Source organism: Trichechus manatus, unplaced genomic scaffold, assembly GCF_000243295.1.
Source record: "Trichechus manatus latirostris isolate Lorelei unplaced genomic scaffold, TriManLat1.0 scaffold00014, whole genome shotgun sequence".
In the NCBI taxonomy this organism is placed as follows: Eukaryota; Metazoa; Chordata; class Mammalia; order Sirenia; family Trichechidae; genus Trichechus; species Trichechus manatus.
The window spans coordinates 25,376,744-25,401,165 of NW_004443950.1; the positions used below are offsets into that span (position 1 = coordinate 25,376,744).

Below are 24,422 nucleotides of genomic sequence, written 5' to 3' on the forward strand. Positions count from 1 at the left end.
CCCTGGTGCTGGCATCCTGAATTTGGACTTGTAGGCTCCTGAACTGTGAGAGAATAACTTTGTTTGTTAAAGGCATACACTTGAGGTATTTCTGTTATAGCAGCACTAGATAACTAATAACAATGGTTATCTTTTCCTTAAAGTTCTCAACTGGCAGGGCAGAACGGGATGGGAGGTATGGTTTTACCAAGCAGCATTTCTTTAGAGTTCAACATGCTTTACATTTAAACTAGGAATTTTCACTGTTTAAAATTTGGGGCAGGTTTTCATGATACTACTCTCTAAGTCAATTAAATTAAGTGGCACATCCCTGTTTAGAATATATATATATATTTATGCATAGAATATAGCATATGCTTGAAATATTTTTAAAAGATATTTCTTAAATTAAAAAGCAATGTATGTTCAACATATTAAGTGAAAATGCAAAAAACATATAAAGAAGAAAATCTCACAACCAAGAGCTAATGATGATAACTTTCTTATATGTTGTTTTTATATTTCACACACACACACACTGACACACACACACACACACACACACACACACACACACACACACACACACGGTGCAAACAGTCAAGAGCTGCACGACCAGCGGAAAGGTCGGCAGTTCAGACACACACGGAGGGGTCTCAGGAGCAGGCCTGGCGATCTCCTCCTGAAGGGTCACAGCCTTGAAAACCCTACCGAGCAGTTCTACTCTGCATCCATGGGGTCACCATGAGTCAGAATTGACTGACGGCAACTAGCAACAGCGTATATATATTTAAAAACACACTATACAATATTAACAGTGTATATATATTTAGAAACACTCTATAATATTTGGATTATACAGGTAGATGTGTCTCCTCCCCAAATATGTCATAAACATCTGTTCATTTCGACAAAAATTATTTTTTAAATATTTTGAAGGTCGGAAAATTTCGTAAAATGGCAAAAATTATTTATCTGTTACTGGAAATGTAGATTTTCCTACTTTGCTGCTGACTTTTAATTTTGTTTATGGTATTTTGCCATGTAGATTTATGAATTCATTTGATTTATGCATTCAATTGCATTTATCTTTTCATTAGATTTATTTCTCCCTTGCTTTTATGCTTAAAAATTCCTTACTAATCCACAGAATTTAATGAGAATAGAACTAATGTTTCATTGCTGTTTGGAGACAACTTAAAAAACACACATGTGCTGAGGAAGTACTCTTCCCTTCCCTTAAAAAATCTGCAGTGGGCTGTGAATATGGAAGGGGTTTTCAGCATCAAGTAACCTATCCTACTAAGCGCCAATGCCTGGTTTGTAGTAGGGGTTCAAGAAATATATATGTGTATATATATATTTTTTAACGAATCAAAAATCACAATATTAAAAATATTTCCTACATCTACTTTTATCATATATGCAATTTTTTACTGTGGTAAAGTATACATAATAAAATTTATCGTTTTAACATTCTTCAGGTGTAGAATTTAGTGACGTTAAGTGCATTCACAATGCTGTGTGACTATCATCACTATGTTCAGAATATTTCATCATCCCAAACAGAGCAGTAATTCCCTATTTCTCCCTCTCCACAGCCCCTGGTAACCATTATTTTACTTTGCAGCTCTATAAATCTGCCTATTCCTCATGGAGCCCTGGTGGCATAGTGGTTAAGAGCTCAGGTTGCTAACCAAAAGGTTGGCAGTTTGAAACCAGCAGCTGCTCCTTGGAAACCCTATGGGGCAGTTCTCCTCTGTCCTATACGATTGCTATGAGTCGGAATCGACTGGACAGCAACGGGGTAGGTACCTTACGTAAGTGGAACAATACGACAGTTGTCCTTTTTGTGTGTGTGTCTGGTTTATTTCACTTAGTATAATGTTTTCAAGGTTCACGCATGTAGTAGGGTGTATCAGGGACTTCATTTTATGGCTGAGTGATATTCCATCATATGCTGATAGGCATTTAGGTTACTTTCATCATTTGGCTATTTTGCATAATGCTGCTATGAACACTGATGTACAAATATCTCAGTCTCTGCTTTCAAGTCTTTTGGATACATACCTGTGAGTGGCATGGCTAGTCATATGGCAGTTCCTTTTTAACTTTCTGAGGAACCACCAACCTGTTTTCCACAACAGCTACACCATTTTACATATCCACCAGCAATGCATGAGGGTTCCAATGTCTTCACGTTCTCACCAACACTTAATTATTTTCCATTTTTTGTTAATAGCCATCCAACTGGGGGGTGAAGTGGTATCTCATGGTGGGTTTGATTTGCATTTCCCTACTGACTAATGGTGTTGAGCACCTTTTCCTGTACTTATTGGTCATCTGTATATCTTCTGTAGAGAACTGTCTACTCAAGTCTTTTACCCATTTTTAATTTTCTTATTGTTGAGTTGTAGGTACTCTTTCTATATTCTGAATGTTAATCTCTTATCAAATATATGATTTACAAATATTTTCTCTCATTCTGCAGGTTGTCATTTCACTCTTTCGACAGTGTCCACTGATGCACAGAAGTTTTCATTGTGATGAAGTCCAAGTTATTTTTCCTTTTGTTGCCTGCGCTTTGGGTGTCATATGTAAGAATTCATTGCCAAAACCAAGGTCATGAAGATTTTTTGCTATATTTTCTTGTAAGAGTTTTATAGTTTTATCTCTTAGATTTAGGTCTTCACTGTTTTGTACTGATTTTTGTTTACGGTGTAAGGATCCAATTTCATTCTTTTACATATGAATATCCAATTTTCCAAGCATTTTTTTGTTGAAAGACTGTCCTTCCCCCATTGAATAGTCTTGGCACTCTTGTCAAAACTCAACTGACCATATTAAAAAAAAACAAAAACAAAAACCAAACCTGCTACCGTCAAATCAATCCCAACTCATAGCAACTCTACGGGACAGGGTAGAACTGTCCCATAGAGTTTTCAAGGAGCAGCTGGGGGATTCAAACTGCCGACCTTTTGGTTAGCAGCCTGAGCTCTTAACTACTATGCCACCAGGGTGCCTGTAAGGGTTTCTTTCTGGGCTCTTTATTCTATCCCATTGGTCTGTTGTTTCTATCCTTATGCCAGTACCACATTATTTTGATTTCTGTAGCTTTGTAGTAAGTTTTGAACTTTGTTTTTCTCTTGTCAATATTGTTTTGGCTATTTGAGGTTCCTGAAAATTCCACATGAATTTTAGGATGCATTTTTCTATTTCTGCAAAACAAACACACAAACAAAAAACACCACTGGGATTTTGATATCGGTTTGGGGGTAGTATTGCCATCTAAACAATAATAAGTCTTCCTATTTATGAACATTTATTTCCATTTATTGAGGTCTTCTTTAATTTCTTTCAGCAAAGTTTTGTAGTTTTCAGTATAGAAGTTTTTCACCTCCTTGGTTAAATGTATTCCTAAGTATTTTATTCTTTTACATGCTATTCTAAGTAGAATTGTTTTCTTAATTTCCTTTTCAGAGTCTTCATTGCTAGTACTTAGAAACACAACTTATTTTTTGGTGTTGATTTGTATTCTGCAGCTTTGCTGAATTCATTTACAAGCACAAATAGCTTTTTTTTTCCTTGTGGATTCTTTAGGAAATGTAAATGTAAATCATTTGTGAATTGCCTAATAGCTCTGAGTAGAACTTCCAGTACTATGCTGAACAGAAGTGGTGAAGTGATGAATGAGGACATCTTTGTCTTACTCCTGATATTAGGGGAAAAAGCTTTAAATCTTTCACTGTTGAGGAAGGTGTTAGCTGTCTCATGTTGAGCCTTTATCATGTTAAGAAAGTTCCCTTCTATTCCCAGTTTTCTGAGGGTTTTTATCATGAAAGGATGTTGAATTTTATCCAGTGCTTCTTCTGCATCTATTAAGATGATAACGTGTTTTTCTTCCCTTCTGTTCTATGCAGGTGTTGTATCACACTGATATTCTTAAGTTGAACCACTCTTGCATTTCTGAGCTAAATCACACTTTGTTGTAGTGTATAATCCTTTTAATGTGATGTTGGATTTAGTTTGCTAGTATTTTGTTGAGAATTTTAGCATCTGTATTCATAAGGGTTAGATCTATAGTCTTCTTTTCTTGTGGTATATCTGGCTGTGGTATCCAGGTAATGCTGGCCTCACAGAATGTGCTAGAAGTACTCCCTCCTCTTTTACTTTTTGGTAGAGTTTGAGTAAGAGTAGTGTTTTTTTTTTTTTTTAAAGATGTTTGGTAGAATTAATTGGTGGCCATCTGGTCCTGGGTTTCTCTGTGTTGGAAGGTTTTTGATTACTGATTCAATCTCCTTACTTGTTATGGCTCTATCCAGGTTTTCTGTTTCTTCCTAAGTAAGTTTTGGTAATATGTGTTTCTAGGAACTTGTCAATTTCATCTAGGCTATCCAATTTGTTGGCATACAACTGTTCACAGTACTCTCTTATAATCCTTTTTATTTCTGTAATATCCGTAGTAATATTCCCACTTTTATTTCTGATTTTAGTAATTTGAGTGTTCTTTCTCTTTCTTAGTTAATCTAGCTAAAGGATTTTCAATTTAATTGATCTTTTCATAAAAAACAAATTTTGGTTTTTCTATTCTATTTATCTTTTCTCTGATCTTTATTATTTCCTTCCTTCTACTAGCTTTGGGTTTAGTTTGCCCTTCTTTATCTAGTCACTAAAAGTGAAAGTTAGGGTATTGATTTGATACCTTTCTTCTTTTCTTAATGTAGGTGTTTATAGCTATATATTTCCCTCTAAGCACTGCCTTCACTGTATCCAGTAAATTTTGGTATGTTGTGTTTTCATTTTATTTCATCTCAAGATATTTCCTAATTGTGATTTTTTTTGATCCATTGGTTGTTTAAGAGTGTGTTATTTAATTTCCACATTCTGTGGATTTTCCAGTTTTCTTTCTGTTATTGATTTCTAACTTCATGCCAGTGTGACTGGAAAAGATACTTTACATGATATAAATCTTTTTCCATTTATTTAGATTTTTTTCTGGCCTAATATATGGTCTATCTTGGAGACTGTTCTATGTGCACTTAAGAATGTGTCTTCTGCTGTTGTTAAGTGGAGTGTTCTGTGTACGTTTGTTAGGTCTAACTGGTTTACAGTGTTCAAGTCTTCAGTTGCCTTACTGATCTCCTGTCTGGTTGTTCTATCCATTGTTGAAAGCGGGGTAGTCAAGTCTCCAACTTTCACTGTAGAACTGTCTAATTCTCCCCTTATTGGTCACTTTTTGCCTTATATATTTTTGGGTTTTGTTATTAGGTTCATACATATTTTAATGAATTTTCCTTTAAATCATATAGTAAAAAAAAAAAATTACAAACTAAGTCAAAAGCACAACACTACTGGCTTTTATATTTACCTATGAAGTTACCTTTACTGGTGTTCTTATTTTTCTTTATGGCTTCAAATTACTGTATAGTGACCTTTCATTCCAGTCAGAAGAACTCCTTTTAGTATTTCTTGTACGGTAGGTCTACTAGTAATGAACTCCGTCAGCTTTTGCTTATATGGAAGTGTCTTAATTTCTCCTTCATGGTTTGTTTTTTTTTTTTTTAAATCAAAGCTATAAATTGATTACTCCTTTCTTAAAGGGTAGTTTTGACAGATACAGAATTCTTGGTTGACAGTTTTTTTCCTCAGCACTTTAAATATGTCATCTCACTGCTTTCTGATCTCCATGGATTCTGAGCAGAAATCAGCTTTAATCTTATTGAGGATCCTTTGTACGGGAACATTAGCTTCTCTCTCGCTGTTTTCAAAATTTTCTCTTTGTCTTTGAGTTCCCATAATTTGACTATAATGTGTCTCAGTGTGGATCTCTTTGCGTTTATCCTCCTTGGAGTATGTTGAGCTTCTCTGATGTGTATATTCATGCCTTTCATCAGATTTGGGACATTTACAGCCATTATTTCATCAAATTTTCTTTTGTCCCTTCCTCTCTCATTTCTCCTTTTGGGACTCCCACAATGCATATACTGATCTGCTTAACGGTGTACCACAGGTCCCTTAGACTCTGTTGCTTTTTCCTTATTCTTCTTTATTTCTATTCCTTGGACTGGATCATTTCAATTGTCCTCTCTTTTAGTTTGCTGATTCTTTCTTCTGCCAGCTTAAATCTGCTGTTAAACCCTTCTAGAGAATTTTTTATTTCAATGATAGTACTTTTCAGCTCCAGAATTTCTGTTTGCTTTCTATTTATAATTTCTGTCTCTTTATAAAGAAAACAAAAATCCTCACACTGGACCAATAAGCAACATCATGATAAACAGAGAAAAGACTGAAGTTGTCAAGGATTTCATTTTACTTGGATCTGCAATCAACACCCATGGAAGCAGCAGTCAAAAAATCAAACGATGCACTGCGTTGGGCAAATCTGCTGCAAAAAACCTCTTCAAAGTGTTGAAAAGCAAAGATGCCACCTTGAAGACTAAGGTGTGCCTGACCCAAGCCATAGTGTTTCAGTTGCCTCATATGCACGTGAAAGCTGGACAATGAATAAGAAAAATTGAAGAAGAACTGATGCCTTTTATTGTGGCAATGGTGAAGAATATTGAATACACCATGGACTGCCAAAAGAACTAACAAATCTGTGTTGGAAGAAGTACAGCCAGAATGCTCCTTCAAAGTAAAGATGGCAAGACTACGTCTCACATATTTTGGACATGTTATCAGGAGGGATCCGTCCCTGGAGATGGACATTACGTTTGTTAAAGTAGAGGGTCAGGGAAAAAAGGAAGACCCTCAACGGGATGGATTGACACAGTGACTGCCAACAATGGGCTCAAGCATAACAACAACTGTGAGGATGGCACAGGACCAGGCAGTGTTTTGTTGTGTTGTACACAGGGTCACTATGAGTTGGAACCGACTCGACGGCACCTAACAACAAAATAACATCTTTTTATTGATATGCTCATTTTGTTCCAACATTGTTTTCTTGATTTCCTTTAGCTCTTTGAGCAGATTCAAGGTATTTGACTAATAATTCAAACAACTGGGCTTCCTCAGAGATGGTTTCTCTCAATTATTTTTTTCCAGTGAATGTGTTATACTTTCCTGTTTCTTTGTATGTTTTGTAATTTTTTTTTTTTTTTGCTGAGAACTGTACATTGTTGAGTATTATGTTTTAACAACCCTGGTAATCTAATTTTCTCACTCTCCAGGGATTGCTGATTTTTTCTTTTTGAGGGCTGGAGCTGTCCATTTGTGACTTTTCCAAATTATTATTTTTTTTGCAAAGTGTGTCTTACTTGAGGAAACCCTGGTGGCATACTGGTTAAAAGCTACATCTGCTAACGAAAAAGTCAGCAGTTTGAACCCACCAGGCGCTCGCTGGAAACCCTATGGGGCAGTTCTGCTTTGTCCGATAGAGTCACTATGAGTCAGAATCAACTCGACAGCAATGGGTTTGGTTTTTTGGGGGGTATTACTTGTTGTGTGCAGTAGCAGTTTTTCTTACATTATCTCTGTGGTCAGACAGTGACCTTACAAAGGTTTCCTTGCATATCAAAATTTACCAGCCTCTTCATCAAGCTCTTGTCTGGATGCTCCAAGTGTCTGAATAGACTCCGGAGATCCAAAATAGTTGATTCATACAATTCCTACCAGTTCAACAGTTGTTTCAGCAGAGGTACTGATTCCTGAAGCTTCCTAATCTGCTGTCTTCTCAAAATTCTACATCTAGTTTTAAGAATAATATTTTTGATAGACTTTGGTTGTAAAATTTATCCCTCTCTCTTTTTTTTAAATGAAAAAGGACAACAGGCTTACTTAAAAATAGTTAACAATTACAGAAATATACAAAGTGGAAAGTGAATCTGTTGAAATCGTGATTCTTAAGATAAAAGTTAATGCGGTATATATTTTTCCAGATTTTTGTTCCTGTGAAATGATATTTATTCATTTAATTGCACAAAAATATATACACACTGATGCTTACTTTTGCATTGTTGTATTATAATGAAGAAAAATAAACTACAGAGAATTGTCTAAACTAGTTATTGTATAACCAAAAAAACAGACCAAAATAAAATTAGGACAATAGTACACATTGAAAGAGGAACATAACATGTTACTATAAAATAATAAAAAAGACAGGTTAAAAAAATTGATTTATTGCTATACAATAGTTATACTATATTTTAAACCATTAGTGCATATCTTAGGTAATCACCTACTTGATGGCATTCTTTCAAAATACAGATGAATTTAAAATGTTCCCATTTGAGATACGATTTTTCATTGATAATTCACCAGTGAGCTAAGTTTTTGGTTTTGTGGATGCTAGCTTTGTCTGAGTTATATTCGCTTCATGTTAGGAAATGAGTATCTTTTTGTCTTCTTTCCTGTGTTCTGAAACATCTTACAAAGCACTGAAACTATCTATGCCTTGAAAGTCTACAAGAATTAACTGATAAAACCAGCTGGTTCTGGAGCTTTTCTTGTACACTACAAAGTTTAATATGCATCTGAATGAAGACTTAAATAAGTAATTTGTTCAAATCATCTACATAATTATATATTTTATGCTTCCTTGACTGATACTAAAGCATTTGAGTGTGATTGTGTTTTCCAATTTCTCCTTGAAATTTCTTAGATAGCTTTGTTTTGTGGAATGTGTTTCTGTGCTGAGGCAGCAGTATGACTGAAAGTCTTAATGTGTACAAATAGCTCAAAAGAAAGGTCACTGTGGCATATTTATGTTAGGCCATTACAAAATATGAGAATGCCCATAAAATGAATTATTCCTTTTTTTATGTCCAAAAATGTGAAGGAGCAATAGCAACTCTGTTTATAATTAGGACTCAAGAAGTCTCAAAGAATCATATTAATATATTAGATTGCACTGCCTATTTAGTTAACTGAAATTATCACAGCTGTATTTACTGTGATCTGGGTGTCACCACAGTCAGTCATCTGTCAAAAGCAGGCATCCTTGGTTACTTTTATTTCCTTTTTGTCTTGGTTGCATTTTCCTTTATTATTTATTTAAATATACAACTAGAATTTTTAAAAATAATCATATGTCAAAAAAACCTATAGATAATATTCCAGCTTCAACTCCACACATGAAAATACTAGGATTAGTCTAGACTGTAGAATTAATTGAATTCCTTTTTTTTCTTCTAAGATGCTCTTCTTAATTATCAATGAATTTACCAGTTTACTCTTTAATCAAGGTAACTCAAGTAATTTTCGTCCAATGCCTTTCTGTTGAAAATTCAATTGAAAAATAAGGATAATGATTTGGCTCTATCACAATGAGGATAAACAAGGAGTTCAATGTTAATATTTTTGTCATGGGGACCTTATGTAATCAACCAATGTAAGTCCTCTGAAATTCTAAGATAATAAAAAAAATGATGTGAAAACATGACAATAACGTTTGTCGCCAAGTTTACCTTGCCGATATATTGTTTAAAGGTGATTTTATGCATTATGGGCGTTTCATCCAGTCTTACCTGAACCATTTTTCAGATACCCGTTTGCATCTACAGTTGTGTACATGATATATGGTCCTGGCTGATTCACTCCAAAGGGCTGCAATAAAAAAGGACTAGTTAAGCCTTGACAAGTATGTGAATGAGTTGAAGTTTCAAGCAAATCTATTACAAATAAAGTAAAAAAGTCTTATATATTATTTTTACCTAGATGACAGCTACTTAGAGAACAGTGCCAAAAATAGATAACACTTTATAAGAAAACCTGTTGGTAGAAAAGATTTAAAAACATATATTATTGCTAAGTCAGAGGGTCTATGCATCTCCAGCTGTACTAGGCAGTGCCGATTTGTCTCCCTGCAGTGGTGTTGCCATTTCCCACCCCTGCCCAGCCGTATGTGAGAGACTCTGCTGCTCCCCGTGCTTAGCGAGAAACGCTGCTATGTGGTGCATCTCTTGGTGACATAAACTATCTTTCCTAGGTCTGTGTCTCCGGAATAGGCTGTGCCCTTTCATACTCTAAATCTGTCCCACTCCAGTGAGACTTGGGAGATTATACTTCTGAGGACACATTTATCACTGTGTTAGAACCTCAAATTTAGTTTATCATTCATAGTCTATATACTGGAAGATTGGTATCTTGGCCTTATAGTATTTTTATGCAGAAAGAAGAATATTACATACTTATACTACATACTGCTTCCATGAAAGAATTACCAAGAGTCTGTATCTACATTCCTGTTTTGCAGAAGGGGAAGTGAAAGCATTGTTCTTTAGATAGCCACAATTTTAAAGCTAACCACTGACAGTTGAAGAGATGTTAATATATGAAATTACCTTCTTCATCCAATTATTCCTTTCTTTTTCCTTTATGGTTTTATCCTATATGTAAAAATCTTAAATAATATATTTAGTTACTCACAGCTAACAATACTTATAGTATTGTTTTCAGCAAACCTGCCCAGTTATATTCTTGAAAATTGTTTTCTAATTCACATTAGAGTGCCTTTCATACTACCATTCATAGTATCTTATTTTACAGATTAAGGTATTTTTGTCACTCCTACTTATATTCAATTTAAAAATCAGGTCTGCAAGCCTCTAATATGAGTCCTTAAGGTCACATTACCTTCACTTCTCACCATGGGCCAGTCATTCTGATATCTGAAGGCAAAGGCCAGAAATCCATATTCAATTCCTTTATACACTGACCCTCAAAAAGTGGTTGACAGACCCCTGGGGGCCCCAAGACATTTTCAGAAGGTTGCAAAAGGTAGAAACTTTTCAAGATCATATTTGCCTACTACACTGTGTTAATGTTTGCACTAATGGTGCAAAGTCAAGGGTGGCTAATTACCAGTGCCACCAAACTGTCGTTAAGAATTGGGTATTCAGCTGACATTCTTCTTGAAAAGGGACAAAGTAAGCCTATCTTTTCAAGGAAAACAACTAACAATATCTGTTGTTAATATTGAATTTCAGCTTCTAAGTGAAAATTGGAATTTTGGAAACTTTGTATCTGCCAAGGTGAGCATGCCAGCTTTCCAGTTCTTAAGAGATTTTTTGATGAGATCAATGGTGATATTAATAAACGTGATTTCAAAGCATTATAATGAAATATGTTAACCCTGGGAAGATCTTCGTAACTCAGTAAATCAGTATTTTCCAAATGACTAATGCACAATGTTATAAAACCACGTGTGGGTAAAGTCTTTCAGCATCTGGCAACAGATTAAAGGCTTTTTACCTTCACCAACTTGGTTTTTATCCCTGCTGAGACCCGATGTTACCCTTCTCCTCTTGCTTCTTTTCAGCCCGTGCCTTTTTTAAAACTACTCGCCTGATTCCTCTCATCTAGACTCCAACAGTTCCATTTAAAGTCAGTGGTAGCGCAGGGTTTTCAGCCCCTCCCTGTTGAAGAGCCATCCCAACCATTAGATAGGGTACGGAGAGATTTCTGCTTTGCTAGGCAGGCCAACAACCCAGTGTCAGCTTGAAGAAGTTACAGAAGAGACCTCTGCCCCTACGCCCTCATGAAGAATCACGAGTATGAAATCTCTCAGGGGGGAATGCGACAGGGAAGGGAAAAAGGGACTGAGCCCCTAGGCATGTGCTTAACTAATGACACAAAACCCATTCTCTTGGAACATGCAATAAAGAAAGAACCACCCACCCAGCTCTCAACGTATTTCCTTGATGTTTTTCAGAAGAACCAGCCCGATCTGGTCCCTGGAGCATGCGCATACATCCGCAAGGTGACCCACAGACCCGTGACAGGAATCGAGCCAACACCCCATAATAAGTCCTGCCATCCAGTCTCAGGTGCCTTTGTTACGGGTTCCATCTTGGGCTGCCTCCTGCGCGCGCACCTAATCTTCATATCCCCGCCTCTTCATGAATAAAGATGATGCCTTTTCCTGCCTAAAAATCTCGGTAAGCCCTAGCCAATCCTTTGTTCAGGGAGACAAAGGCTAGGGATGCATTGTCCCTCTTTGTCTACTCTCGCGAGCTACTCTTTCTCAACAAAGCTTTGTCCGTGCAGGAAAAATAAAAAAATAAAAGTTAGGCCTTCATAAGGAGTGTGTTCGTACTTAGCTAGGCATTCTTACCGTCAAATTTATACTCCTACTAACACACAACCCTTTTTTAGTAATCTCAAACTACCGCCCCTTTGAGAAACACTTTTCTCTTACAGAGGAGGTGGTTTCACTCAATAATTCCTTAGGGAATTTTTCAAAAAGCGGTTGTTACGAGAAAACATTTGTTGGGAAGATGAGGGAGCTATAATTCTACAACCAAATCAGGAATCACGTGGTGAAAGCAGGAGGACCCTATGAGGAACCCTGTAGAGGATGACGGTCATCTTTGAGCCAACCTTCCCACTGGGCTGGGCAAACTGGGAGGGGAGGGCGAGGGCTGGGCTAGGACTCAGAAATCAGGGGCCATTTCTTCCCGGCAAGTCATGCACTTCTGTCTGCTTTCATAGCGGGTATCGGCTAAGCCCTGTATTTACAAACGTTCCACTCGCCACTCTGCTTGACTCTTTAATGGTGTTTTATCTTCTTTTCCCATATATATCTCCTGTCCTCCTCAGTGGCCTGGCAAAATAACTGTAGTCAATTGATGAGATTTCCCCTTTGATTATACCTTTCTCTATTTTCTAATTTGTTTTGATAAACATTTCTTACTGTCAAAATCGGAGAACAGAAAACTTTCACATGTTTAAAAGTGGATAATAGTATCTGTCCCACCCACTGTATTGACTTCTGGATTAAATGAGCAACTACATGTCATCATAGCAAGTAACTACAGGTAAAGATAAAAGACAGTATAAATATATTTTTGTAACTCTTTTCTCAAATCTAGTTTAAAAGATTACTGTCACTCTGCAGGAGAAAAGACCCACCAATCTTCTCCCGTAAAGATTACAGCCTAGGAAATCCTACAGGGCAGTGCTACTTGGTCTTATATGGGTCAGAATCGACTTGACTGCAGACAAGGGCAACGTAACTTTTTACTCCACCTGCCCTGGACATTAGTTCTCTGGGCCAATGCCCTCTTTTGAAATACCATGAGAAGGTGTTGTAACCCTACTGTTTCCTGCTTCCTCTCCTTACTTACCTGCACCTGGGTTAGAGGACACTAATAAGTAGACACATGCCCAAGACACATACTCTGGTTTACAGGACCCAGAGCAGGCAATGGATTTCCCCAACAAAGGGGCAAGGTGGGGACCAGGAAGCCAGCATCTAGGTATCATAAAATATTGCCATGCAGTCTGTCTTGAGCAAACACTGCACCTTTGACTATACTTAGAATAACCATAGCCACACATATGGCTGTAATAAAAAAAAACAGGCTGAAACTATGGATACATTTAAAAACGAGCACCTATAATAATGGATATGAAAACACAGCTACTATAAGGCACGACAGTAAACATTTTGAGTTAATTTATGAAGTGTAAGCATCTGTTAAAACAAATTAAAGCCTGAAGAGTAATATTCTAAATTCTAGGGCAAAACTGAAGCTGGCAGTCTGAGATGACATTGCTAAATCACCAAAAAACAAAACGAAACTCAGGTGTAGTCAATGCACGACGACCCCAGAGTACAACTGTGCACCTGGGCTTTTCAGCAGCTGATTTTTCAGAAGTAGATCCCCAGGCCTTTCTTCTGAGGTGCTTCCGGGTGGTCTCTGACCTCCAACCTTTGGTTGGCAGATGAGCATCATACTCATCTGTACCGCCCAGGGACTCCAATAATATATATTATGCCAGGCAATAAAAAGCTGAGATGGTCACACTCGCGCAGAGTTGAAGCAATAAAACTGTGGCAGGAACCATTAATTCTGCAGTGCTCCTGCAATTCGACTACACCCAGGGACTGATCAGAACTCTGGGCTGTAGGCACTGAGGCTTCAGTGAGCAACTCATACACAGCACCAAAAGAACCAACGGACAGAACTCACGAAAAGTTACCAAAGACCCTCAGAGAACACACAGGTCTTTCCCCCACCACTCTAGTTCACGTGAGGGAAGGGTAAGTTTAAAAGTTAGAGGATGGATGTGGATGAAATTTATGCACATTTAGCTTATCTAACTGCAAACAGCGCTTGCTCAGTGAAATGAATACATATTAGAGTTGCGGTAAAATGAACTGTTTTCTCTTTGGAAACATTTTTTATAAACCAGAAATATATTTTCATGGAAAACATTCAGTAAGCTGACTTAATAAATTCTGATAAGAAAAGATTAAGACATTAGCTATTCCGATGGAATGCTGAGGACTGGACCCCAATTAGCAAGTTTACTTTCCTTGTGCCAATTTTAGCACAAATCTCTCACAGACTGCCTCACCCTTTCATTTAAGTATCACATCTGATAGCTGCCTGAGTGAATTCAGACAAGTTAAATTTAAAAATATTAGTATCTCTCAAATTTTCCGTAATATAAGGAAAAAGTACTATCATTGGCTATTTTTCTTATTCTGGGAGGTATTACTTACATAATGCAGTTTAGGTGTTTGATTACACAGACTTTTTTTTATTGTGGCAAAATATATATATAACAAAACATTAGCTGTTTCAACATTTTTTACTTATACAATTTGTTGTTACTGTTAGATGCCGTCAAGTCGGTTCCAACTCATAGCGACCCCATAAAACACTACCCGGTCCTGTACTGTCCTCACAATCGTTGTCATGCTTGAGCCCATTGTTGCAGACATTGTGTCGGTCCATCTCGTTGAGGGTCTTCCTCTTTTTCACTGACCCTCTACTTTACTAGGCATGATGTCCTTCTCCAAGGACTGGTCCCTCATGATAACATGTCCAAAGTACGTGAGACGAAGTCTTGCTATCCTCGCTTCCAAGGAGCATTCTGCCTGCACTTTCGTTATGTTATGCAACCATCACCATTATCTGTTTCCAAAATTTTCATCACTCTTAACGGAAACTCAGTGCCTCCGGAAGAAAGACTCTGTCTTCCTCCCTCCTGCCCTGACGACCACGAATAAGCGCTGGTCTCCATAGCTTTGTCTGTTCTAGATATTTCATGTGAGTAGGAAAATAGAATACTTGTCATTTTGTGCCTGACTTCACTTAGCATAATGTTTTCAAGTTTCATCCATACAGTAGCATGTATCAGGACTTCGTTTCTCTATGGCTGAGGAACCTTCCACCGTGTATGTATATTTTGTTTGTCCATCCGCTGATGGACATTAGGTTGTCTCCACCTTCTGAGTATTGTGAACAGTGCTGCTGTGGACGCTGGTGTGCAAGTATCGACTTGTGTTCCTACTTTCAGTTCTTTAGGGCATGTACCTAGGAGTGGACCTGCTGGGTCATATGGTAACTCTGTGTTTGACTTTCTGAGGAACCCCCAAACTCTTTTCCACAGCAGCTGTATCATTTTAAATTCCCACCAGCAATGGATGAGGGCTCCAGTTTCTCCACATCCTCGCCAACCTTTACTGTTTTCCATTTTTCTGATCCCAGAGATCCTGGTGAGAGTGAAATGGTACGTCATTGTTGTTTTGATTTGCGTTTCCCTAATGGCTAATGATGTTTAGAATCTTTTCAAGTGCTTGTTGGCCATTTGTATATCTTCTGTCTACTCAAGTCTTTTGCCAATTTTTTGACTGGGTTGTCTGTCTTCTGTCACTAAGTTGTAGGAGTCCTTTATATATTCTGGAAATTAAACCGTTATTGGATATACATTGTTGTGGTGTGCCATTAAGTCGATTCCGACAGAAGAGGCCCAGAGGGTTTCCTAGCCTGTAATCTACCGGAGCACACTGCCGGGTTTTTTTCTCCCACAGAGCAGCTGGTGGGTTTGAACCACCAACCTTTCAGTTAGCAGCCAAGCACTTAACCACTGTGCCACCAAGGCTCCTGATCAGATACATAAAAACTCACTGCAGTTGAGTCGATTCCAACTCATAGTGACACTGTAGAACAGAGTAGAACTGCCCCCACAGGATTTCCAAGGCTGTAAATCTTTACAGAAGCAGACTGCCACATCCTTCTCCCGTGGAGCAGCTGGTGGGTTTGAACTGCCAACCTTTCGGTCAGCAGCCGAGTGCTTATGTATATACAGTTCCTCCCAATTTTCTCCTAAGCTGTGTCATCTCTTCACTTTATTGAAAAAGTCCTTTTTTAAAAGAGAAGTATTTTATTTTTTTGGTTGAAAATTTATACAGCACAATGTACGTCAATTCAACAATTTCAACCTGTACAATTCAGTGACATCGATTACATTCTTAAAGTTGTGCAACCATTCTCACTATCCTTTTCCAAATTATTCCACCACCATTAACATAAACTCACTGCCCCCTAAGCTTGTCATCCAACTTTTCCAGTTGCTATTGTCAACCTGATCATATATAGATCTTTTAAACAGCACAATGCTCAAGGCAGACATTCTTTTCTAATTAAGCTAAACTATTGTTTGGTTTAAAGATGACCTTCAGGGGATAGTTTTGGTTTAAGGTTTAAAGATGATCTCAGGGCAATAGTTTCTGGGGATCATCCAGCCTCAATGGCCCCAGAAAGACTGGCTTCCATGAGAATTTGAAGTTCTGTCCATTATTTCCCCTCTTTTGATCAGGATTCTTTTATAGAATCTTTGATCAAAACATTCAGTAATGGTAGCGGGGCACCATCCAGTTCTTCTGGTCTGCAAAGGAGGCAGTTGTTCATGCACGCAATTAGACAGGCATTCCAGTTCCTCTCATGATTCCTGACACTCCTCCTTCCTTTGCTGCTCCAGATGAATGGAGACTAACTGCGGTACCTTAGATAGCTGCTTTCAAGCTTTTAAGACCCTGATAAAGTGCTATGATGCACAAAAGTTTTTAATTTTGATGAAGTGCAATTCATCTATTTTGACTTTTGTTAATCATTCTTCTGGTGTCCTATCTTAGAATCCATTGTCAAAAACGAGATCCCGAAGCATTACCCCTATGTTTTCTTCTGAAAGTCTTATGGTTTTAGTTCTTACATTTAGGTCCTTCTCCCATTTTAAGTTAATTTTCATATTTGCTGTAAGGTATGGGTCCAGCTCCATTCTTTTGGATATGGAAATCCAATTGTCCAAGCACCATTTATTGAACAGACTGTTCTTTCACCATTGAATGGACCTGGCACTCATATATCTATTAACCATAGATATATGGGTGTATTTCTGGGCTCTTCATTCTACTCCACAGATCTATATGTCTATCATTATACCAGTAGTAGACTGTTTTGATAACTCTAGCTATATAGTGTGTTTTTAAATTGGGAAGCCTGAGTCTTCCTACTTTGTTCTCTTTTTTCAAGATTCCTTTGGCTGTTTGGGGTTTTTGGCAGTTCCATATAAATTTGAGAATTGGCTTTTCCAGTTGTACAAAGAAGGCTGTTGGAATTTTGGTAGGAATTGTGCTGAATCTATAGATTGATTTGGGTAGTATTGACTAATACTACCAAACACTACCCAAAGCAGCCTTTATTGGAAGATAGTATTAAGCCTTCCACTCCATGAACACAGAATGTTCTTCCATTTATTTAGGTCTTCTTTAATTTCTTTCAGTAGTATTTTATAGTTTTCAGTGTACAAGTCTTTCACCTACCTGGTTTATTTTATTCCTTGGTATTTTATTCTTTTAGATGCCACTGTAAATGAAATTATTTCCTTTTCATAATGCTCAGTGCTGATGTATAAAAACCCAACTGATTTTTGTGTGTTGACCTTGTACCCTGCCACTTTGCTGAATTCATTTATTGGCTCTAGTAGCTTTCTTGTGGATTTTATGGGATTTTCTATGTATAGCATCATGTCATCTGTGAAAAGGGACAGCTTCACTTCTTCCTTCTCAATTTGGATACCTTCTATTTATTTATTTTTCTTGCCTAATTACTATAGAGATTCTTTTTAGCTAACTGCCCTCTATGTGCCTGTTAAATGATATAAAATCAGGGTTGGAACACCTCGTTATTATTTTTTTAAATTGTGCTTTAAGTGAAAGTTCACAGCTCAAGTTAGTTTCTCATACAAAAATTTACACACGCATTTGTTATGTGTCCCTAGTTCCTATTCCTATGTGAGCACACTCCTCCTTTCCACCCTGGATTTCCAGCATCCATTCAACCAGCTCCTGTCCCTTTCTGCCTTCTCATCTCACCTCCGGACAGGAGCTGCCCATTTAGTCTCATGTATCTACTGGAGCTAAGAAGCACACGCTTCACGAGTATCATTTTATGTCCCATAGTCCAGTCTAATCTTTGTCTGAAGAGTTGGCTTCAGGAATGGTTTTAGTTCTGGGTTAACAGAGAGTCCAGGGGCATGTCTTCTGGGGTTCCTCCAGTGTCTGTCAGACCATTAAGTCCAGTCTTTTTATTAGAATTTGAGTTCTGCACCCCACTTTTTTCCTGCTCCGTCAAGGACTCTCTGTTGTGTTCCCTGTCAGGGCAGTGATTGGTGGTAGCCGGGCACCATCTAGTTCTTCTGGTCTCAGGCTGATGGAGTCTCTGGTTTATGTGGCCCTTTCTGTCTCTTGGGCTAATATTCTCTTTATGTCTTTGGTGTTCTTCATTCTCCTTTGCTCTACACCTCTCCTTATGTTTTGGAGGCTTTTCAGTAGCCTGACCAAATCTTGGTGGTTTTTATGTCTATGTCAATTACCTGATTACCTACGGATTTGTTTGAAGGTCTTGGGACTACTACGACAGAAACCAGACATGGTCTACATCATTGGTTTCAGATGGTAAAACAACTCGAAGAACATACAAGACATAGTATATTAGGTATAATCAACATTAGGTTTAATTATGCAATATAAATTTATGATTCTAAAATATTAGGAAAATAGCTAACTTCTCATGTAGACTGCATTTTTCTCCAAGGTAATTTTTTGTTTATCCTTTTAATTATTTTTTTTAAATAAACACTCACTGCAATTTTTCCTTATTTTCATTAGTATTACCTGCATTGCCCTATTCAGTCCAATACTGAATTTTTATATTGTTTCTTACCCATTTCTTCAAGACATTAAATTTAATAAATCATTTTCTTTAATTTTGGTTATTTTCCTATTAAAACTGCAAGATGTTTTCCCTTTGACCAAAGTAAGTAAAGAACTGTAAAATACATATCAAATGCAGAAAATGTTCATGTCGTTTTTCCATCTGTGGTACAAGAAGCATGCATGATATTATCACTATCAGGTGTGAAAAGAGAAAGCCAAATACACAGAATTAAGGGTAGAATGACATTGTAAGAAAATGTCAAATAAATAAATCAGTAAATATTTGTTGAAGCAAAGTCTGGCATCCTTTAAAGCATAGGGAGGTAAAAGAGTGCCAAGTCATTCACTTAACCAAAATAAAGATAAAGAAAAAATTACTTGGCTTATACTTGGGTGAGAAAATTCCTAAACGGAACAGGGAAAAATCTGAGAATTTTTTTCTGGTTGAAAAGATTAAAAAAAAAAAGTTAAAGGCACCTTATTTACTACATGTGTTAAACACCTGTGTGTAGTTGAAACACTTTTTTCTCATCACAAGGTATCTGTGGGAACATCAACAAGGAATGTTCTTCTTTTATATCAGGGCTTTGCAGAACGCCTGCTTCTTGTAAACAGCTTGTAATTTATTTTGCAAGTGTTCAAACTTAACAATAAATATGTTATTGTGGTGCACGATGGTATGGTAAATTTATCAATGAACACCTGTTTTAAAAAAACGCCAAGTTTTAGGGACAGCTCATTTATTCATACGTCAAATATTTACCGTGTGACTACATCAGGCACTGTACTATGGAGGGAGGGCAGAACAATAAGTAAGACACAGGCCCTCCTTGTACAGGACTTAACACAGATCACTCACCAACTACAGAATAGACACGTTAAGTGCTAGGATTAAGCACAGGGTGCTAAGGAATAATAGACGGTGTATCCAACCCTACATCAAAGAGAAGCCAGGAGACGCTTCCCAGAGGATATTGTCTGAGAACTGACTGGAAGGGATGCTGAGCTGAAGAATTCTTTCATCTCTCCTTGCAGCAGAAGTTTGCCTGAGTCAGGTGGGAACATACAGTCAGCAGAAGAACTATTCAACTCATCACTTAACTCAAGTGGTAGGTAAAGAATATCACATGGTAGGGACAGTTTCCCCCTTGGTCTCACACTGGGTCGAGCCTAATACGGTAACACTTTCTACTGTGACTGAGTGGCTGTGATGTCAAAGCAATACGAAGAAGGACCACTTTCTCAAGGAGTACTAGTTCTGCAAATGGGCACGTATTTGATATATGGAATACTGGGGAAGTCACTGTACATTTGTTTCTGTTCAGTTGTCAGAAAATAGTCATCTACGATATCAATGGGGCAGGAAATGATATATGTGGAGGGGAGTTCAACAGGATGTGAGTTTCAAAGAAAGCCATAAATGGATGAGTGAGAGACAGAAGTAACACCTACAGAAAAGCTCAGAGAAGCCGTAATGTCAGATTGATCAATGTCAAAGTAGCTCTGCATGCTGGCGTCATGACTTTCTAAATGACTCTGTTCTCCATATGACAGTAATGGCTTATGTTTTAAGAGAAGAAGAAAGGGGGCATTGTTGATCTTAGAAGGACAGGCTGCCTTAATCGTACAGCTGAGCCTATCAAATTTTCTGCTACAACCGGAAGGTAAAATGAGTGAGTTCAATCTCAACTTTTTAAAATCTCTGCTTGACCATGTACTGAAAGAGGCACAGAGTGGGTCAACAAGAAACTGAAGAAGAACAAGGGGTCTGAATATTAAAAAAACTGGGCAGAAAATACCCGAGTAACCAACTTAATCTTAGCCTCTGACAAATCACCTCTTTATTTTGATACTGACATGAAAGCGTTGGGTTTGATGGGCAGTCACATGCATGCTGCAGTGGATGTGGTGGCAGGTCCTCCAGACCCTCCCTTCAGGACTCAGGCACTTATTCCTGGAGCTACCCCAAGTGTTGGCTTCGAGAGATCAGAGCTGGGTTCCTCCTGGAAATTGCTCTTAGCGGAAGGCTGCTCCCTGGCCCAGTTACAACCTCTTCCTGGGGACTGTGGCATGCAGAGTCTGACTGGTGCAGAAGGACAAAGGACAGGGCCCTCTGTCTCAGTCTGGATCACCTAAGAAGGGCCATGTGGTTCCTGCCCACAAGGGGTTAGAGCCTACTGTGGGAGCCATCTAATCTAAACAGACAAGTGCCATCCATTATTCTATATGTCAAAGTAATAGCAGGACAAACAGAGACACTGGAAGGACTGGTCGTTCTTCCAAGGGTATGAGAAAAGGTCTCACAAAGGAGGTGCCCCCTGAGGAGAGAAACTTTTTAGAAGGTACTTTACTTCTAGCAGAGATTTCTTGAGCACTAAAAGATACTTTAATCACTTCCAAAGAGTAACAACAATTTGATTGTGACCTATAACAACTGTTTTGTGTATAACTACTTATAGTGCAGAGAATAGTGACAGAAATATTTACAACTCGGAGTTAAGTTTACTTACCGTTATCTTACGAGGGCAGTCATTGGAACAGAGACCACTGAGAACTGTGGGAAAATAAAGAACAGACTGTCACTGTTAGGTTGTAAGCCTCTGTGTGCAGTGAGCTCCCTTTCCCCACAAAATCCATTGATATGGTCTACTGTTCACGATCACAGGCAGAAACAAATACAATTTCTTTAGATCTAAAGTTTTATGAAATTTATGAAATATATAGGTGAGATAATTATGGTTATATCACACCATACCTACCATTGGTTTTTCAATTGGTCAGATAACTTTCAAGGATTACTTAGACTCTGACAGAGACGTATCAAATGCAAACCAATTAAAGTATATCTAAGAATAATAAATAGAACATTTGTTGTTATGTTGTTAGTTGCAGTCGGTTCCGACTCATAGCAACCCCACGTACAACAGAACGAAACACTGCCCAGTCCTGCGCCATCCTCACAATCGTTGCTATGCTGGAGCCCATTGTTGCAGCCGCTGTGTCAAGCCATCTTCTTCTTTTCCGCTGACCCTCCACTATACCAAGTATGATGTCCTTCTCCAGGGACTGGTCCCTTCTGATGGCACGTCCAAAGTACGTGAGACATAAGTCTTGCCATCTTTGCCTCTGAGGAGCATTCTGGCTGTGCTTCTTCCAAGATAGATTTGTTCCTTCTTCTGGCAGTCCCTAGTATATTCAATATTCTTCACCAACACGATAATTCAAATGGATCAGTTCTTCTTCAGTCTTCCTTATTCATTGTCCAGCTTTCACATGCATATGAGGCAATTTAAAACACCATGGCTTAGGGCAGCTGCACCTTAGTCCTTAAAGTGACAGAATTCTTCAAAAATGCAACTCGAGGCTTGAGTCTTTTCTCAGTTCTTTCAGCTTGAGAAATGCTGAGCATGTTCTTCCCTTTTGGTTTGCTAACTCCAGGTCTCCGCACTGTCATTATAATACTTTATCTTCTTGAGCCGCCCCTTGAAATCTTCTATTTAGCTCTTTTACTTCATCATTTCTTCCATTTGCTTTAGCTACTCTATGTTTAAGAGCAAGTTTCTGAGTCTCCTCTGATATCCATTTGGTCTTTTCTTTCTTTCTTGTCTTTTTAATGATCTTTTGCTTTCCTCATGTATGATGTCCTTGATGTCATTCACAACTCGTCCGTCAAATCTATTCTTGGAACAGTCTCCAATTCAAGTAGGATATACTCAAGGTCATATTTTGGTTCTTGTGGACTTGTTTTATTTTTTTTACAGCTTCAACTTGAACTTGCATATGAGCAATTGATGGTCTGTTCCACAGTCAGTCCCTGGCCTTGTTCTGACTGATGATGTTGAGCTTTCCCATCGTCTCTTTCCACAGATGTAGTCAATTTGATTTCTGTGTTTTCCATCCGGTGAGGTTCATGTGTATAGTCACCATTTATGTTGTTGAAAAAAGGTATTTGCACAGAATAAGCTGTTGGTCTTACAAAATTCTATCATGTGATCTCTGGCATCGTTTCTATCACCAAGGCCATATTTTCCAGCTACCGATCCTTCTTCTTTGTCATGTAAATAACCCATTTTATACCCAATAGATAGGTAAAAAAAATAAAATTATCTGTAGAAAAAACAATAAAATCGAAGAAAAATGTCAGACTAAGAAAAATATTTGCAACATGTATCACAGACTAAGGGTTATTTCCCTAATATATATCACAGTACATTTACAAATCAAGAAAATGGGAAAACAACAAAGACCGTTCATAGAAATAAAAATACAAAAGGACCTTAAATATATGATAAGATGCTCAGCTTCACTCACTGTAAGAAAATGCAAAGTAAAAACGGGACAATTTGTCACCTATCTAACTGGCAGAATTTCAGTAAGTTTAATCACTCACCGGGCTGGGGAAGGTATTAGGAAATACATATTCTCATATAGTGCAGGTGGAAGAGGAACCCAGGTGGCGCAGTGGTTAACAGCTTGGCTGCTAACCAAACGGTCAGCAGTTCAAATCCACCAGCTGTTCCCTGGAAACCCTATGGGGCAGTTCTACTCTGTCCTATAGGGTCGCTATGAGTCGGAAATCAACTCAGTGGCACTGGGTTGGTTTGGTAGAAGAAGTGTAAACTGAGATAATTTCTATGAAGGGACAGCTGTTAAAATAAAAAATACTTACACTATAATGTTCAAAAGCAGGCAGAATGAATCTATGGTGTTGGAAATGAAAATAGCGATCACCTTTACAAGGAGAGATTAGTAGCTAATAAGGGGGCATAAGGCTACTTTGGGGTCCTGGTAATATTTATTTCTTGATCTGGATATGATTATGTGGGTGCATTTACTTTATGGAAATTTACAGACCTGTGCACTTTTGTATACTTTCTGTATATATGTTTAACATGTTTATTTTAAAAATACATCTGTATACACACATATACTTTAACTGTTCGTATTATTTATTAAGAAAACAAATTTATTAATTGAAAAAATAAGTATAATGAGTATGGTAATTTGGTATTATCAATTAACATTAAAAACACAGACCCTCCAACTCAGCAATTTTGTGTTTAGTAAACTAGAGGAGTAATAGCAAAATATTGGAAACCACTTAAATACCCACCAGTAGAGATAAGGCTAAATAAATTATGGAAAATATATAATATTATGGGATGATATCAGCCATTAAAAGAACGAGGAAGACCTGTAAGTGCTGACCTGAAAGGGTGTTCACACTTTCTTGGTCAAAAAACAAGATGCAGGCCAAGGCGTTAGTAAGATTCTACTGAAAACATGTACGTGTGCTGGCGGACTCTCAGACACCGTGCGAGCAACAGAAGCCAGACCCGGCGAGGAGGTACTGCACTACTCCACTCACAGGATGGCGAGAAACAGGCAAAACCAGTCCACGGCGACAGAGGTCAGAAGAGGGGTTATACCTTTGCAGGGGTATTGACGCGGTCAGAAGAGGGGTTATACCTTTGCAGGGGTATTGACG

The 24,422-nt window shown here is 37.9% G+C and overlaps 1 protein-coding gene across 1 annotated transcript in view; it reads right to left on the reverse strand.

Annotated features, from left to right (window-relative positions):
* Positions 1-24,422, reverse strand: part of ITFG1 (integrin alpha FG-GAP repeat containing 1) — a 202,474-nt gene that overhangs the window by 23,098 nt on the left and 154,954 nt on the right. The window contains exons 13-14 of the mRNA XM_012554181.2: positions 21,445-21,488; positions 9,450-9,528 (exon numbers count right to left, since the gene is read on the reverse strand). Coding sequence (XP_012409635.1) covers positions 9,450-9,528; positions 21,445-21,488 — 123 coding nt within the window. The remainder of the gene's footprint in view (positions 1-9,449; positions 9,529-21,444; positions 21,489-24,422) is intronic.